The 19,230-nt window shown below is 44.4% G+C and overlaps 1 protein-coding gene and 1 pseudogene across 1 annotated transcript; one reads left to right on the plus strand and one right to left on the minus strand.

Annotated features, from left to right (window-relative positions):
* Nucleotides 1–1,608: 1,608 nt before the first annotated feature.
* nek5 (NIMA related kinase 5) lies at nucleotides 1,609–14,362 on the plus strand. The gene is made up of 21 exons (XM_020461293.2): nucleotides 1,609–1,716; nucleotides 2,142–2,280; nucleotides 2,421–2,517; nucleotides 2,616–2,713; nucleotides 2,968–3,051; nucleotides 3,167–3,237; nucleotides 3,436–3,522; nucleotides 4,542–4,596; nucleotides 4,856–5,056; nucleotides 5,606–5,699; nucleotides 10,002–10,126; nucleotides 10,288–10,538; nucleotides 10,651–10,729; nucleotides 10,874–10,990; nucleotides 11,083–11,163; nucleotides 11,362–11,469; nucleotides 11,588–11,794; nucleotides 11,939–12,155; nucleotides 12,817–12,945; nucleotides 13,194–13,332; nucleotides 13,439–14,362. Exons 2-21 carry the CDS (start codon nucleotides 2,152–2,154, stop codon nucleotides 13,578–13,580), a joined length of 2,511 nt encoding a protein of 836 aa, XP_020316882.1. The 5' UTR covers nucleotides 1,609–1,716; nucleotides 2,142–2,151; the 3' UTR covers nucleotides 13,581–14,362.
* A 44-nt stretch (nucleotides 14,363–14,406) lies between these two features.
* LOC109870726 (GDP-Man:Man(3)GlcNAc(2)-PP-Dol alpha-1,2-mannosyltransferase-like) lies at nucleotides 14,407–17,582 on the minus strand (annotated as a pseudogene).
* Nucleotides 17,583–19,230: the final 1,648 nt, after the last annotated feature.

Below are 19,230 nucleotides of genomic sequence, written 5' to 3' on the forward strand. Positions count from 1 at the left end.
ATGTTGGGACAATCTTTTTTAATTTCTCAGAATTATCAAAATTCTGTGACTTCCACTCCCATCTCAAGAACATCCTGCTTTTTCTATCACCCTGTTCTACACACACACACACACACACACACACACACACACACACACACACACACACACACACACACACACACACACACACACAGAGATGGCAGGGGAACATGTAGACAGGCGACAAGAAGAGACCGATATAGCAGTCGTTAGACTCCTGTCGTAAGCTAGTTCCCTCTGTGAGGAGGGAGATGCCAGCCATCAATAAGGCTGTCAGCCCAGAGTAGGAAGGCTTCCTGTCATAAATTTATGAGGCCTGCTCTGAGTCACTGATTCATGGAATATGCTCTTTGAATTCTGTTGCCTGATATTCTTGAATGGTTGCTGTCACTTCACACCAGAAAGGATGAATGATTGAATAGCTCTTATGTATGTGGATCCACTGCACTGACAGATTAGGGATGGGAAGCCTGGTCAAGTCTTGTGGCTTGTGTATTCATATGTATTCATAAGGATCACATCAAATAGATTGAAGTTCAAAATATCTCAGTATGACTTCATTTTTGTTAAGAAAAGGCACAGTACAGGTTCGAATCTAAAGTGATGTGCATGTGTGTATTTCGGGCAGTACGTGTTTCCATGTTTGCATTATGGGAACATTGCTCCCAGTTAGAGGAGGAATCTGTGAAGCGCATTTGCACACAGAGGGCTGGCCCTCCACTGACCCTGTGGGAAAGCTCAGCTCTGTTGACAGACCACAGAGATGCTGGTAATGCAGGGGATTACATGGAGTGCTATGAGTCTGATGCCCTCCTAAAGAGTCACTGATCCCACATACAGTAGAGGCCTTATGGCTAGCTAGTGTCCTGTGTTTCTGCTTGCAGGCCTGGGCTATAGGGTATAACTTACATTGGCATTAGTTGGTCCAGCTGCACCTTATCCACTGACTGGTCTGGAGCACAAACACACTCCCTTGCATTTCAACTTTGGGTGTGATATAGGCTAATCTTGTAACAGCCATATGATCCATTGGCCTTGAATAAGCCAAAAAAATTCAGCTGCCATACCAAGTGTTAAAAAGTGACTTGTCTTTGCACTTGCCTCAAACCCATATCAGATTACCAGTCAAAGATAAATTAAAGATAGAATTGCATTATTAATATACATTCCATCAATCATTGATGCATAACCATGTCATCATGGTATGTATTGATATTTATAATGTGGTGTCGACCATTGGAACACATTTGTCCCTCATTAACAGTGTAATAATAACTGAATGCACTGAGGATATATGTATGATACATTTCAGGCTCTTGACACCACTAGTTTAGATGGCTCCTGTTACCTCATCCATCTCAAGGAAGTGTGCTTTCGGTGTTGGTAATTTTGCTCAGTGCTAAACATTTGATTCAGCATTGCCAGAATATTCCATTGAAAGAAGTGTAACAAACAATGCCATAAAATCTCTCCCTCTAATAATTAGCCCTTGAAATATGACACTCCTAGTATTTGGCTCCAGGTAGACAATTGTATTGAAGACATTGCCTACAAGTCCCAGAGTACTTTGCTTTTTTGTGCATTCTGCCATCTTTGTCAACATACTTTTCGGGTTAGATTTAACTCTGTTGAAAAAAACACATCACCACACAGTGTTCCCACAAATGTACATTTGAAAGGGAACGTGTCGTCTAGGTAAGTACCACTTTTGTTTGTTTGTTTTTAATGTAAAGTAAAGCCCAATATTACACCAAAGAAGGTTACTAAACTAGCTAGCAGACAAGCAATCGGCTCTGTGTATCTGTCGCCATGGTAACGGGCTCATGCTGTCCTGGCGTTTTGGCAGCTGATTTTGTGGGTATCATCTGATCCATCCTATCCCCAACCAATGACAGGAATAGTGCTATCACCCGCCATCATGCCTTGCTATAAATAAATGTGGCGTGGTGAATTAAGCATATGAAATTCAAACCATTCTCGTGTGTGTGAAATTGCATTATACAAGTTCATGCACTTAGAGGTCTCATTTTCTGAGAACACACACATAAGGATGAATTGTAAATGTATGACGATAGCTGTGTGTTTTCAAAACCCCTAAGTTTCTCCCACTGTTTCCTCAGGTGTTGTGTTATGAACCAGTATGAGGTGGTCCATCAGATTGGAGAGGGGGCATTTGGGAAGGCCTTCTTGGCCCTGGACAGGGACAGACACTGGGGTGGTGAGGGCCAGTGCGTGGTCAAAGAGATCAACCTCAGAAAGGTACCAACCATAGACTTATCTGTGATGCTCATCAAATCATAACCAAGCCTCTACACAACCAACTGCATTGTTTTAACCAGTAGGCCAGGAATTTGTTATGAGAATTTCCATCCCCTTTTTTGTTGCAATGTCATTCATAGATGTCACCTATGGAAAAGGAAGCATCCAAAAAGGAAGTCATGCTGCTTGCAAAGATGAAGCATCCAAATATTGTCACCTTTTTCAAATCATTTGAAGGTTTGTATCCAGTCAATATGTCTGTGTGTGTGTGTGTGCATACATGCGTACGTGCTTGCTTGTGTGTGATGTTGATCAGTTTATCCTGTCTGAAACAGAGAGCACTAACCTGTACATAGTGATGGAGTACTGTGATGGAGGAGATCTGATGAAGAAGATCAGTATGCAAAGAGGCGTTATGTTTACTGAGGAGCAGGTACAGACTCACACACACCACAGGAGGTTGGTGGCACCTTAATTGGGGAGGACTGGCTCATGGTAATGGCTGGAGCAGAATGAGTGGAATTGTATCAAATACATCAAACACATGGTTTCCATGTGTTTGATGCCATTCCATTAGCGCCATTCCAGACATTATTATGAGCTGTCCTCCCCTCAGCAGCCTCCACTGAGACACACACACACAAGGTTCAAGGAAATACTAATGTAAACTATTTTGTTCCCACTCAGATAGTGGATTGGTTTGTACAGATCTGTTTGGGACTGAAGCACATCCATGACAGGAAGGTTTTGCACAGAGACATCAAAGCACAGGTATTACAGCTGTCATAGTCAGACAAAAGCCACATAGATATCAAAGCACAGTTACCACTTATAACAACTTGATCTACTCTGATCATTGTTTTGTTTTTGTATTGCTTTCCTCTAGAATATATTCCTTACCATGAAGGGGATGAAAGCCAAGCTGGGAGACTTTGGCATTGCAAGAATGTTAAACAAGTGAGTTTCTATGATAGTGGCAGAAGACTCACAGCCAGGAAAGAGACTACTGGTATTTTCTCCATAACAGCTGCTGATTACAGAGAGCTAGGACATGTTCCAAACCATGTTATTAACATTCCACATTCCACAACCATACTGTTACATTGTGTATTACAACTCATGTATATTTATGTTCTGATGAATGTGATTGGCTAGTACCATGGAGCTAGCCAGGACCTGTGTTGGGACGCCATATTACCTGTCTCCTGAGATCTGTGACAACAGACTGTACAATAACAAAACGTATGTACCATATTATCATCCCTTCTTTTTATTACTCTCTCTCTCACTCACTCTATCGATGTCTTTCTCTCTTATTCACACACAGCCTCCCACTGGACACAGACGTCAGTTCAACGTCTAGTTTTGATTTACATTTGTTGGAGTTGTCTAACATGAATGCAACATGAAATCAACAACAAAAAATCACCATGCTGTTGAAAAAAATACGAAATCCAGTTAGTTTGTCATCACATAGATTTTTGGGGTTGAAATGATGTGGAAACAACATTGATTCATCCAGTGTCTTGGCCTGCAAAAGTAAAAGCCAAAATGTCAGTGTTGTGTTTTGATGAAATGAGCTACTGTACCTCTTCCTAGCACACCCGCAGGATTTCCTGTTATGCTGTTATGTGTTTAGACAACCCAAAAATAGACCCTGTGTTACTTTCTACCAATAACATATGTCGGCAGTGTTTAATATGGTGATATGTTACCTGATGAGACACTGATTGACTGTGGGGAGAAGTTAACACGTTCATTCAGTATATGGCCATAACTGTTGTGTTGCAAACACCTTGCTCCATCTGAGCAATCAAAACATTGTGTGACGTAATGTATTTCGTGTTGGAACTTGTTTGTGTAAACAGTGAAGCAAGCAGACAGGACTTTAGAGCCTTAGCTAGCTGCCTGATCAATCAGCCATGTGGCTGCAACAACGCCACAATTTTTTCCATCATACTCTCATTCTGGCTAGTCTGAAATGGGTGTCCTCCCTCCATTAATAAGCACACATACACACTTTGTCTAGGCAGCTATTGTTCTGCTTTCTAGAGCTGGGATAGAGAGGGCGCTCCCTGAGTTTTACTGTCACATACATTTTTATGTGTAATTTACCCTCTATCACGAATAGTTCACAGATCATCATATATATCATAAACTGTCATCCACCATTACCACAGCTGCAAAGTATCCTTGTGCACTTTATAATGATTGCTCTTATATTCAACAGCAATCTTTGACTGGTTCTCTCTGTTCCTCAGGGATATCTGGTCTCTGGGCTGTGTCCTGTATGAGCTCTGCACCCTCAGACATCCAGTAAGCACTGCTACAAACACACAAATGCACACACTCACACGCACTCACACTCAGTCAAACACACAAATGCACACACTCACATGCACTCACACTCAGACAAACACACAAATGCACACACTCACACGCACTCACACTCAGACAAACACACAAATGCACACACTCACACGCACTCACACTCAGACAAACACACAAATGCACACACATATGCACATGCAATTCAAAGCCACACTATCTCAATAGTATTTCTCTCCACCTGCAGTTTGAGGGCAACAGCCTGAGGCAGCTGGTAGTGAAGATCTGTAGGGGGCGCTATAACCCAGTCTCCACCCGCTACTCCTACGACCTGCGCCTGCTGGTCACTCAGCTGTTCAAGGTCAGCCCGCGAGACCGGCCCTCCGTCAACTCTGTCCTCAAACGGCCCTTCCTGGAGAAACACATCAGCAAACACCTGGACCCCCAGGTAACTACTAGGGTACCAAGAAAGGGACTGGAGGCTCGGCCGGCTCGAGGGGTGACTTTCTGTTTACGGAAATTAACATTGAAATATTTTTGGGTTGAAACGGTTAAACAAAACTTGCACAACCCAAATGTCCTAACTACTCACACTTTATAGAAGTCTTGTGACTTCTTGTCAATAACAGATATTATTAGCTTGCATGTTTGTGTGTGTGTGTTTTTGGTTTTACTATCCTTGTGGGGACCAGAAGTCCTCACAAGGATAATAAAACAAGGAACATTATGCCAGTCCCCTCAAGATAACATATTTTAGCCTTAGGGGTTAGGTTTATGGTTAAGGTTACAATTAGGGTTAGAATTAGGGTTAGGAGTTAAGGGTTTGGGGTTAAGGTTAGGTTAAGGGCTAGGGAAAATAGGATTTTGAATGGGAATCAATTGTTTGGTCCCCACAAGGATAGTAAAATAAACATGTTCAGTGTGTGTGTTATTGTATTATTGTGTTAACTTCAGGATGTCCTGTGCTGTTTCCTTACTCTGTTCTGGGTGTTTCTAGGTCATTGAGGAGGAATTCAGCCACACAGTGCTGCACAGAAAGAGAGCTGCAGGCCCACTACCTAGAGTGCGGGCCGCACCAGTACAGATCACCGGTACACATGCTTAAGGGACATAAGTGAAAAGATTGTATTGCTGTATTTCTGTCTGAGTCCAAACATCCCCTTAACATAATCATTAGCTTTTCTCAGAAGGGCTTCAGCCACACATTACCCAACAACAAAGTTTCCTACTTAAATAGGCTTGGCTCATAGGCTTGGCTTCACAGTAGCTGTGATGAAGTGTTGTCAGTTACACCACCTGGTGGTCAGGGTCATAGCATTCTCTCCGATATCTGCTCATCGTCATCAGAATACATTCACTAAAACTCTTGGCATCAAAACCAGTTACACAGAAGTGAACTGTGAGCACAGTTCAAAGATTGCTGGCCATGAAATGTAAATGACTTCAGCCGTGTCTCTCATTCTCAGAGTACAATCATCTGGTGAATGGCAATAGATGTTGTCATTCTATTAGGAAGCATGCCAGTGCTGACGTCAATTCTGGCACCTGTATTGTTATGGTACCATTATAGCAACATTAGCTTGTCTGGGTATGCCAACTCAACATCACAATAATGTCAAATCAAATTTTATTTGTCACATGCGCCGAATACAACACCTTACAGTGAAATGCTTACTGAATAGCCCTTAACCAACAATGCTTTAAGTAGATTTTAAGAAAGTAAGTGTTAAGTAAAAAATAGAAAATAAAAAACAAAAGTAACAATTAATCAAACAGCAGCAGTAAAATAATAATAGCGAGCCTACAGTTGAAGTCGGAAATTTACATACACTTAGGTTGGAGTCATTAAAACTCGTTTTTCAACCACTCCACAAATTTCCTGTTAACAAAATATCGTTTTGGCAAGTCAGTTAGGACATCTACTTTGTGCATGACACAAGTCATTTTTACAACAATTGTTTACAGACAGATTATTTCACTTATAATTCACTGTATCACAATTCCAGTGAATCAGAAGCCTTTAAAGAGCTTGAAAAATTCCAGAAAATGATGTCATGGCTTTAGAAGCTTCTGATAGGCTAATTGACATCATTTGAGTCAATTGGAGGTGTACCTGTGGATGTATTTCAAGGCCTACCTTCAAACTCAGTGCCTCTTTGCTTGACATCATGGGAAAATCAAAAGAAATCAGCCAAGACCTCAGAATTTTTTTTGTAGACCTCAACAAGTCTGGTTCATCCTTGGGAGCAATTTCCAAATGCCTGAAGGTACCATGCTCATCTGTACAAACAATAGTATGCAAGTATAAACACGATGGGACCACGCAACCGTCATACCGCTTAGGAAGGTCTCCTAGAGATGAGCGAACTTTGGTGCGAAAAATGCAAATCAATCCCAGAAAAACAGGAAAGTACCTTGTGAAGATGCTGTAGAAAACGGGTACAAAATTATATATATCCACAGTAAAACGAGTCCTATATCAACATAACCTGAAAGGCCTCTCAGCAAGGAAGAAGCCACTGCTCCAAAACCGCCATAAAAAAGCCAGACTACGGTTTGCAACTGCACATGGGGACAAAGATTATACTTTTTGGAGAAATGTCCTCTGGTCTGATGAAACAAAAATAGAACTGTTTGGCCATAATGATCATGGTTATGTTTGGAGGAAAAGGGGAGGCTTGCAAGCCGAAGAACACCATGGGGGTACTTTGCTGCAGGAGGGACTGGTGCACTTCACAAAATAGATGGGATCATGAGGTAAGAAAATTATGTGGATATATTGAAGCAACATCTCAAGACATCAGTCAGGAAGTTTAAGCTTGGTCACAAAAATGGGTCTTCCAAATGGACAATGACCCCAAGGATACTTCCAAAGTTGTGGCAAAATGGCCTAAGGACAACAAAGTCAAGGTATTGGAGTGGCCATCACAAAGCCCTGACCTCAATCCCATAGAAAATTTGTGGGCAGAACTGAAAAAGCATGTGTGAGCAAGGAGGCCTACAAACCTGACTCAGTTACACCAGCTCTGTCAAAATTCACCCAACGTATTGTGCTAAGCTTGTGGAAGGCTACCCGAAACGTTTGACCCAAGTTAAACAATTTAAGGCAATGCTACCAAATAGTAATTGAGTGTATGTACACTTCTGACCCACTGGGAATGTGATGAAAGAAATAACATCTGAAATAAATAATTTTCTCTACTATTATACTGATGGTGATCCTAACTGACCTAAGACAGGGAATTTTTACTAGGATTTAATGTCAGGAATTGTGAAAAACTGAGTTTAAATGTATTTGGCTAAGGTGTATGTAAACTTCCGACTTCAACTGTATATACAGGGGGTACCGGTACAGAGTCAATGTGTGGGGGCACCGGATGGTTGAGGTAATTGAGGTAATATGTACATGTAGGTAGAGTTAAAGTGAATATGCGTAGATAATAACCAGAGAGTAGCAGCAGCGGAAAAAAGGGGTTTGGATAGCCCTTTGATTAGCTGTTCAGGAGTCTTATGGCTTGGGGGTAGAAGCTGTTTAGAAGCCTTTTTGACCTAGACTTGGCGCTCCAGTACCGCTTGCCGTGCGGTAGCAGAGAGAACAGTCTATGACTAGGGTGGTTTGAGTCTTTGAACATTTTTATGGGCCTTCCTCAGACACTGCCTGGTTTAGAGGTCCTGGATGGCAGGAAGCTTGGCACCAGAGATGTACTGGGCCATATGTACTACCCTCTTTACTGCTTTGCGGTCGGAGGCCGAGCAGTTGTCATACCAGGCAGTGATGCAACCGGGATGCTCTCGATGGTGCAGCTGTAGAACCTTTTGAGGATCTGAGGACCCATGCCAAATCTTCTCGGTCTGCTGAGGGGAAATAGGTTTTGTCGTGCCATCTTCACGACTGTCTTAGTGTGTTTGAACCATGATAGTTTGTTGGTGTGGACACCAAGGAACTTGAATCTCTCAATCTGCTCCAATACAGCCCTGTCAATGAGAATAGGGGCATGCTTTGTCCTCCTTTTCCTGTAGTCCACAATCATCTCCTTTGTCTTGATCACGTTGAGGGAGAGGTTGTTGTCCTGGCACCACACGGCCAGGTCTCTAACCTCCTCCCTATAGGCTGTCTCATCGTTGTCGGTGATCAGACCTACCACTGTTGTGTCATCGGCAAACTTGATGATGGTGTTGGAGTTGTGCCTGGCCATGCAGTCACAAGTGAACAGGGAGTACAGGAGGGGGCTGACCATGCACCCCTGAGGGGCCCCCGTGTTGTGTATCAGCGTGGTGGATGTGTTGTTACCTACCCTTACCACCTGGGGGCGGCCCGTCAGGAAGTCTAGGATCCAGTTGCAGAGGGAGGTGTTTAGTCCCAGGGTCCTTAGCTTGGTGATGAGCTTTGAGGGCACTATGGTGTTGAACACTGATCTGTAGTCAATGAATAGCATTATCACATAGGTGTTCCTTTTGTTCAGGTGGGGAAGGGCAGTGTTGAGTGCAATAGATTGCATCATCTGTGGATAATAATGGTGTTGATGTGAGCCATGGCCAGCCTTTCAAAGCACTTCATGGCTACAGACTTGAGTGCTACCTGTCGGTATTCATTTAGGCAGGTTGCCTAAATCCCAGAACAAGGCAGGTTGCCTTAGTGTTCTTGAGTACAGGGACTTTGGTGGTCATACATTACAGACTCAGTCAGGGACAGGTTGAAAATGTTAGTGAAGGCACTTGCCAGGTAGTCAGCGCATGCTGGGAGTACACATCCTGGTAATCCGTCTGGCCTTGTGGATGTTGACCTGTTTAAAGGTCTTACTCACATTGGCTACAGAGAGAGTGATCACACAGTGTTACTTGCCTCGAAGCGAGCATAAAAGTAATTTCGCTCATCTGGTAGGATCGTGTCACTGGGAAGCCCGCGGCTGTGCTTCTCTTTGTAGTCTAATGGTTTGCAAGCCCTGCCACATCCGACGAGCATCGGAGCCAGTGTAGTACGATTCAATCTTAGTCCTGTATTGACGCTTTGCCTGCTTAATGGGTCGTCAGAAGGCAGGATTTCTTATAGGCTTCCGGGTTAGAGTCCTGCTCCTTGAATGCGTCAGCTCTACCCTTTAGCTCGGTTCGGATATTGCCTGTAATCCATGGCTTCTGGTTGGGGTATGTACGTACAGTCACTGTGGGGACGATGTCATCGATGCACTTATTGATGAAGCCAGTGACTGATGTGGTGTATTCAATGCCATCGGGGGAATCCCGGGAACACATTCCAGTCTGTGATCACAAAACAGTCCTGTAGCTTGTGATATTTCATCACAATGATTTACCTCCTATCTGTTAGCTGCATACTGTATGTATCTCCTTTTTGTTTTTTGTAACTTTCCATTTTTTCATCCTCTGTTGGTGTCCAGACATAGTCCCCAAAGCCAGAGTCTCAGAGAGGCCTCCTCCTCGGTCGAAGCCTGGGCCCTCGGTGAAGAAACCGTCCCCCAAACCAAATTGGAAACCCCCTACCAGAGTCATGCCACAGCACAAAGTAACTCACCTGTCTAAAGAACAACTAAATCAGTTACTCCTACAGTAGCCTACTACTGTATAACAGCTACTACATGAAAGCATGTTCCTAGAACTGTACCACTGAAATTCCATTTTATCTTGTTCCATCTTATCTTTTGGGTTTATGTTTTTGTTCCTCAGCCATTTCATCCACGAGCAGCACAGATTAGGGTTCCAGTGGCCAGACAATACGGTCAACAGAACCCCAGGTGGGATGGTCAGGCTGAAGTCAACCCTTATGACCACTACTATGCCCAGCTGGACGCCATCCAGAGGAGGTACTCTCCTCTACCTCCTCGTCCTCCTCTTCCCTCTCGTCATCCTCCGGTGGTTCAGGAGAGACCTGTGGAGCGCTATGATGACAGAGAGAATCGCCCAGAACCTTATCAATTGTGAGTGTTCATTCAAGTATAATTATAGAATAATGAAGTGTTCTTCAAACCTGGTCCTTGCGAGATACAGGGTTTGCAGGCTTTTGTTAATTTGTGTGTGTTCTGCCTTCAGGGTGGCCGCTGCTCATGATGAATACCGCCAGAGGAGACAGGAGGCCAACCAGTACAAGCTGAGGGCAGAGAAACAGCTGGTGGGTCTCAGGCTGTATTATGCTGAAACAGCCAGCTGTTTGCTGGCTTCTGTTAAATACTAGACAAACTGGACATGCTGCTGATGTATTGTAGCTGTAATATCTGTAAATATGAACCCTGGCTCTTCCCTTTTTCACCCCCAGGGCCTGCGGCCATCCACAGCAGACGCTGAGCGTTACAGACAGCCTGAGCAGGACCAGGGGGCAGGGCGACCTGCACACCCACCCACACCTCACGACAGGAGGCAGGATGGGCAGCAGGTAAGACGGAACGGCAGGAGAAGGTGCGGAAAAGTGAATACGTGATTTATTGTTTATTTGTCAAACATTCAGGTTCATGTCTATATGTGTAGGAGTATCTACGGAAGTTGCAGCACATCAGACAGCAATACTATAATGAGATGAGAGATATCAGAATGAGAGCTGATGCTGAGGTAAACACAATAACATATTGACATAAAGGTTTCTCTGTCATTCCCTATGCCCTACCATTCTTTATCATAACCACGTGCTATCTGCATAACACCACGGCATGTCTCTAATACCATTCTCACTGTACCAAACACAGATTTTTCCAACATTTAAGTCTATACAATGACATTGATATTAACAGAACAGACATATCTTTTCAGCCCCAGCCACAAGTGAAACCAGGCACATACCTGGTAGAGAAGCCCAGACACATAGAGCCACCAACACATAGTGAAGGCCAGGACAGAGACAGACCCCAAACTGACCAGGTAAGACCAGGGGCTTATTGCGAACGTTCACATAGAAATGGATTGTGTAAAACAGAAGTCTCTCACAATAAATAATAATTTCAGGCCTGTATCTTAAATTTCTATCTGCAACATTTAGGACATTGAAGGAGCCCTGAGACAGATCAGGCAGGAGAACAGACTGGAGAGGAGAGAGCTACAGAAGAAGCACAAAGACAAGAAAGCTATCATGTTTGAGATCAAGTTAAATTACAAAAGGATTCAAGAGGATGAAGACAAAGAAAAAGAGGAGAAGAGGGATGAGGAGAGAATAGTGGAGGATAAAAAGGAAGACGAGAAAGACGAGGTAAAAGATGACATGTTACCATGTTGCCTAAGTGAGTACGTTAATTTCAACATGGTGTGTGACTTCACTTAGGACAATGGTGGGGCTCTCAAGCATCTCACCGTTTACCCGGTGTGTGTGTCTGTGTGTCTGTCTGTCTGGGAGGTGGACCCACTGAACCAGACCCTGAGCTTCCAGGCAGGGGAGGAGCTGAGGCACAGGGATTGGTCCGGGGCAGGATTGGGGGCAGGGCAGGATGAAGGCACACCCAGGTCAAAGGTGAGGAAGGGGTGGGGCCAGGCAGCACCACAGACCCTACTGGATGCCCTGGCTGAGATGGACGTGTCATCAGTGTGTACCACCATGGCTGTGCCTGAACTGGGTGAGTGGAAGTGACACAATGGAAGAATCTCAATTGCATAGTCCTTGTATCCTCTCTCCTTGTCTCCTTGTCAAAACCCATTGGATGAGAAAGCCAGCGGTCCTCCAATGGGTTTTGAAGCGGCCAGGACCAATCCCTCCTCTGTCCTCTGTCCTTCGTGTCCCAGAAACTGATAAGTGGTCAAGGGGAGTGTCAATTCGTTAGTAGGCGAACCGAGGAGTATGCTACCCTCCTCAATTACCTACTTCGCCAAAGGATCCACAAGAGTATCCTCCCGGCGGCAAGTGTGGATGTTTTTTTAAATCCGCCACACCCCCTTTGAATCAGCTGTTGTTTTCTTGCAGGAGGAAAGCTTAAACATATTTCAAAACTATACGCTACTTATCCTTTAATCTATAAAATGTCTTGAACAACTAACTTAAATAGTTTTACGAATGTACACATTTATTTTGGGATTCCACCCTGTATATGGAATTTTCCTGATGACACGTGATTGGAGAAGAAGAGTCTAACTTCATACAAGTGCATTTTTGTCCACTTTCCATCTCCTTGCCGCCTCTCCTCAAGAGAGGACGCAGGAGTTGAAAAACACCCCAATTGAGATCTTCCCTTAGTGTCAGTGTTCAGCAGGGTCAGTACTGTACTCTCTTCCTTCCCCTAGGTGATGCTGCAGATCTCGAAGGGAATGCAATAAGGGAGAGGAGACCGTGGGGAGAGGGTCCCCCCAACACCCTGCTCCATGCTTTGGGCCAGGCTGAGCTGACCTCCACCCTGGACTCTGTAATGCCAGGTCAGACTCCTCTTAGACTTGACCCCAGGGTTTTAGATTGATAGGGAGAATCTCGATTGTATACTCTCTCCTCGCCTTCTCGAAACCCATTGGTTGAGAAAGTCACATGGAAGGGACCTCTGGCTTTGGGTTTTGAGAAGGAGGCGAGGAGAGAGGATGCGAGGAGTATGCAATTGAGATTCTCCCCAGGTCTAGAATTCTCAAATACAAGAGCACAGCAATTAAACACCTTTCTCCTTCCCTCTTAGAACCATTGACTGAGAAAGACCGCGCCAAGGAGCCGGAGAAAGAGGGAGCCGAAACAGAGGAAAAAGCGGAGGAGGATGAAGACTCAGATGTGGAGATGGACGAGGAGCGTCTAGAGCCCAGATCAGATGATGACGACACGTGAGTGTGACACTGGGCTGATGCTGACAATGAATGTGCTTGTGTTACTCGGCCAACCTTTATGACATTTCATTCTTCCTACATTTTTCAATCTCTCCTTCCTCAGGAACTTTGAGGAGTCTGAAGATGAGCTGAGAGAGGAGGTGGCAGAGTCAATGATGAACCTTTTTATAATGGAGGATGAAGAGAGTGTGAAAGAGGAGGGAGGAGAGAAGGTTGTAACAGATGGAGTAGTGGGGGAAATATAGTTAGACAGTCAGGAAACTGTAGATCTCCAGCAAATACACCCTGTGATAGAGCCCACTGGTTACACCTCCATAGAGGGTAAACCCTCTCAGACTCAAGCTGCAGGGTGTGAGACTCGGGCAGAGCAACCAAGGAATACCCAGGTTTCAGACGAGGACTGTGAGGCCAATAAGAAGCAACAGCCAGAAAATTAGTGTTCATATTATTGAGATTTAAGTGAAACAATGGATTCTTTTCTACAAAAAACAGCAAGTTTGAGTAAGCTATCTTTATAATTTTCAGCAACATAACTTGCATATATTGTTTTCTTGGCTATAAGTAGATGTCGCAGGTGGTTGGTGGCACCTTAATTGGGGAGGACGGCCTCATGGTAGTGGCTGGAGTAGAATGGTATCAAATACATGATTTTGCACCATTGCAGCCTTTATTATGAGCCATCCTCACCTCAGCAGCCTTCACTGCCAACCTGTGGCAACAATAGGTATCACTTGGCCCAAACTTTAACCTAGTAGACCTGTCTTACATTTTTCTAAACTGCAGGTTAGTTTGGTGCTACCTATTCTTGCCACAGGGTGGCAGTATAGCAAGCAGGCAGACAAGTATTTGGGTGTTGAAAATGTTTGTTGTTACATGGAGCAACCTCTAAAGACTAAATCAAAATAATAAAATACAACACAAGGTTGAATGTTTTATTCATCAGACATATGAACAATACATGTACTTTTCCAAAATAAAACATTGTTTGTATATTTACATTTTCTGCACATTAAATCAGTAACATTTCTGAGCCATGGTCCTTACAGAGGGCGGGAATAAAAATCACACAGGAAAAAAATTGCACAATGATATTTGGTCATTCTTCGCAGGTGAAACCAGTACAGAAACCTCTATTCAGGATCAAATGCTTTTTGAGTGTAAATGTATAAATAGAATGTCCACCATGTTACTTCACTGTAACTCTATCAAGACAGAGCAGGTGAGATAAGCATCCTTATTTATTCATATTAATAAAGCCAGCCAAGCTCCGATAGACCATCAGCGTTCCAACATTCCAATTGATTCGACCAATCAGGCCTGTGAGTGCTGCAGAGGGGTGGGGCTTCAGTCGGAGGTGGGAGTGATTGGTCTTCCTTCATCGCTGCTGTGTTCCCATCAGAGGTTCCATGGAAGACAGGAAGCTAGAGTCAAACTCATGGTTTGAGAAACGGTGAACGGACTTCCGGGTGTTCCGCCGGATCTTCATCGTGTCGCCGCTGACAGGGTCAGGATGGTCTCCATGGCGGTGGCGTAACTCTCCTCACTGGCCAGGAAGCCAGTCTGTCCACCCTTGTAGGGAACCACGATGTCCAGCTTGGGGCAGCCGGACTTATGAACCAGGAGTCCCTGCAGCCATACATTCTACTACACCTGAGACAGAAGAGAATAGGAGGCAGAGTAGGGACAAGGATCCCAAGTTTGGCATTTACAATACTTGTCTAAAAGATAAGATAGTAGAGATAAGATTAATACCTAAACCAAAATGCTAGTTCCACATAGTGTGCACGCCAATGGTGGCATCCATCAGCTCCCTCTTTAGCTCCTGAAAGGAAGCGTTGAGTTTAAACTCCACCCTGCCAGTCACACCCAGCTCCTGGCACAACCCCTTAGCATCAGTACTCTATCCTCATCCTCCTGGTTATGGCAGCAACCAATCAACACCAGTCTCTGAGACTCCCGCCCTCGCCCCTTTCCTCTCCAGAAGCTTCTGAAATGCCCTTATATGTAGCCGATGGTCTTTTCTGGTCAGAACTGACCTGACCCACGGACACTATCGAATGGCACTTCCTGTCTCTGATAACCTCCCCTTTCACCTCATCCTCCAATGGCATGTCAATGAAGGAACGGACGTCACAGGCTGGGGGTGCGCCACAGAGCCGGGAAGTGGCCCAGTGTCCAGGTTGAGTTGGGCCGTAGATCAGAGTGAAGGCACAGTAGGACATCACCTTAGCCATACTAAGGACAGGGTTAGTAGAGATGTAGTCTGCATTGTTGAACCTGTTGGGTTTGTAGGAGAGAGTGGATGATTAGGCCTATAACAAAAACACTATTAAAGAGCACATTATCTTCAGTATCACAATTAATAACAATACCAATATGCTTTATGTAATTCAAATAAGCAGTACTGACCTGGGGTTCCTCTCACCACAGAAAGCATGTTGAGTTTTGAGTTTATTGAGTTTATTTTATTTTTACAGGGAGAGTGCACATTAATCAACTTTCAGTAAAAGAGCCGGTTTTAGCCAGCCGGCTAATTTTCAACCGCAGTCCCTGGGCAGGTTATTGTCAGTACTGGCGGTGGAAAAGTGCACATAGCTGCCCACCCTGCGTCCTCCCAGGTAGCGGAAGATAGGCAGAGTGAAGGCATAGCCCATGGAGTCCATATAGAGGTCTGGTATAAAGGATGTGAGGGCCTCCCAGCCCAGGAACATGGTGTCCATGCTCTGCCCCAGCAGGGTGAAGTGGGGGTAGGAGCTATCCTCAAGCATGAGACGGTTCTTCAGGAATATGAAAGTCACTGGACGAGGCAAGCTGATGTTGAATCATTGTCGTGGCACCCTCCAGAATCTATTCCCCCGTGACACCTTGGTCACCAGTGTACACAACAACAGAGATGTGTGGGTACCTACAGGAGGGAAGACACAGAAGAGACAACTCAACACATCAGGAGATTAAGTCATGGAAAATACAGGTTATGAAGATCATGAGCACTCTATGAATGCATTAAAATCTAAAAATAGGCTCAGACAGTGTAAAACTACCTATTCTGAAGCGCTCTGAGGGCACACGCTCCCAGCCCCCTTCTGCATTGCAGTAGGGGTGGGAAAAGGCCACCGTTGGAGAGCTGTCCTGAGCCAGGCGTGCTTTCCGACTCCTCTGTAGCCACATTCGGACACCCATGGCCAGTAGAAACAGAAGCAGCGTCAGCACCAAGTTCAGATACATGCGTGGCAGCACCATTGCCCATACTAATCTGTTTAAAGACAGGAAGAATTATACTACTAGCGATAACACCATGGTGGCTGGCTGACTGGTTCTCAGTAGCTAGCTAGCTAGCTATGAATTTAACACCAGTATTTGACAATGTTATGTCGATACAATGAACTCCGGTTTTAAAATGTATTTTCTTAGTCATAGATATGGCTATTAGCTAGCTATGACTGTCACTTGTTCTTTCTTCATAGTCATAGATATGGTTATTAACTAGCTAACTTTATCTATCTATGACTGTCACTTGTTCTTTCTTCATATAGCCAGTTTCTGTTGGCAATAACTGCAAGGTTAAGATAACTACGATCTGCATTTACTACGACAGGTGTTAGAAACAAAGCAACATCATTTATTTAATGATTATTACCTGGTGAAGTCGCATGAGCACAGAGACAGATGATGATGATGAGCATGGCCAGCCATCTTGACAACACAAACTTTGACACCAGAAGTAGTTGTAGCGCTGACTTTTGAGGTGAGTGTATGTGATTGTACTATACAAAGGTGTTGAAATGGGTGAGTTACCCCCACACAATGTAAGATCTTGGGAAAAGCTCTATATTATGGTCTTTGCAACCTTACTGCCTTCGCTGGACTGTACCTGAGTTTTCTGATGCCATTGGTTAGGGATGAGAGAAGGTTGTAGGAGACATCTATAAACTGCAGAGAGGGCAGCTGGTATAGTCTGTAGGTAGGACAAACAGCACAGGACTCAGATCTGGGACACCGACAGAGACTTCTGACAGCAGGGTAGGTTTATAACACTGTGTATAACAGGTTCCCAACACTGTAGCTCCACATTGTGGCTCTTACTTAGATGGCAGGGAGGTGTTCTTGCAGAAGGACATGATAAAGGTCTTGAGCCTGGTGAGTCTGTGGATGCTGGTATGAATCTCCTCTATGGGGCAGTCTCTCATCTTCAGCACCTCCAACTGTGTGAGCTCATACACCTGTTTAAAGAGAGTGGGGGAAATACATATTTGGCTATATACATACTTCCCAGAGACATGGACATTGTCTTGCCATGGAATTGCAGTGCCATTTTGCAACATGCTTTCAGAAGACCCTTTTCAAATAAATAGGCTCTAAAATAAGCCCCTGTAATTCGGTATGACATGGCTTGTGGTTTGTCTCAGTTCACAAGGAATCTCACTTCCACTGTGAAGATAGTGAGGTCATTGAAGGACAGGTTAAGGTACAGCAGACTCTGGTCCAGAGGAGCCAGATCAGGAAGCAGGGCGATGATGTGGGCCTGAGAAACACACTGTGAATCCCTCTGTCAAGGTTCAGAGAGAAAGATAAGCTCTAGCTCACATATTCCTCTTCTACTTCCTGTTATGCTATATTTGAGTGATAGTCGTTTTATTTCCTTTTAATGTTAGGTCGGTCGAACAAAGGATGTTTGTGTTTCTGTCACTTTCTAAATTATGCTGCAAAGCCTCAAAGGCAACAAAGACATAAGGAATAAATAATAATATATAAATAATTGCCAAAGGACACCCCCACAGTCAACAACACACAGCACATTCAGGGTGAATGCCTTGCCCCCCCTCTATCAGACAGTCGAGTATGGCCAGCTCAGATGGGCTGATGGCCTCTCCAGAGTGCCTGAACAGGGAGTGGGTCTGCCGAAAGTCCCGGAAGTGCTTGAGCTTCAGAGTTCAGGATTACCTCCATTCCTGCTCAAATTAAAAGTGGATTCATTTTCTACAAGAAATTCTGAGCTTGGCTTGGTACAAACAACTCATCAAATTAAGCTTTATTTATACAGCACATACAGCAGGTCTCATCTCCCTGACAGCTCAACCGACACATCATCTGAGCCTGCACCTCCATACGGATCAATGCTGTCCGTTTTAATCAAATTACACAACAAATACTAACACACACACAATACGCATGAGGAAACAGTACACCACTGTAACTTACAAAAGCAAGCATCCTTGTCATACAATACTCACTTAATAATACAATCTGGACTCTAGCCTACTACAATGGCAGGTCATCTTTTAATATATTATATACAGTGTGTTTCACATATGATCTGCCTCTGTGTGATTCTGGTCTTTGCCTCTAGCACTTTCTCAGTGGACTTGGACACTTCAGCTGCTTGGACACTTCAGTCCGCTGCCCTTGGTGCAGTTACATTAGGAAGAACCCAACCAACTTCCTCTAGTTGCAGCGAGACAGGCCACTTTCTTCAGGCCCTCCAGCAGCTGGTGCCCACTGCTGCCATTAGGGTCCCGCAGGAAATCATTGAAGCTAAAGGTAGGGAGAGAAGGGATGCATCTGGGGTCTGTCTTGAGGCGGTCGAGGAGGGGGATTTTAGGGAGGGTGCATTGGGGTTAACAGGAGAAGCCCTCAATTATTTTAGGCATCAGCATCATTGGGACTGAGGTCAGGGGAGTGGGGGCCACTCTAAAGGCTGCAGGGTCATAGTCCCAAAGAGGAAGCACATGGCAACTAGACTCCATCCCCTCTGTGGCACTGTCCTTCAGAGCCTTTCTCTCTGTTGATGGCAATGAGTCTATGATTGTACTTGGAGAAAACAAATACAAATGAGTTCACAAGTTTCCCATGACACTTTTAACTGTTGCATCAAACATAAATCTAGATTAAGAAGGA

The sequence above is a fragment of the Oncorhynchus kisutch genome, linkage group LG26 (assembly GCF_002021735.2).
Source record: "Oncorhynchus kisutch isolate 150728-3 linkage group LG26, Okis_V2, whole genome shotgun sequence".
Classification (NCBI taxonomy): Eukaryota; Metazoa; Chordata; class Actinopteri; order Salmoniformes; family Salmonidae; genus Oncorhynchus; species Oncorhynchus kisutch.

Excerpts from the sequence above, each read along its gene's own strand:
- nek5 (XM_020461293.2), top strand. The coding sequence starts at position 2,152 with ATGAACCAGTATGAGGTGGTCCATCAGATTGGAGAGGGGGCATTTGGG. Across the intron at positions 4,597-4,855 it reads TCTGCACCCTCAGACATCCA|TTTGAGGGCAACAGCCTGAG; the intron begins GTAAGCACTGCT and ends CTCCACCTGCAG. Across the intron at positions 11,164-11,361 it reads GAATGAGAGCTGATGCTGAG|CCCCAGCCACAAGTGAAACC; the intron begins GTAAACACAATA and ends ATATCTTTTCAG.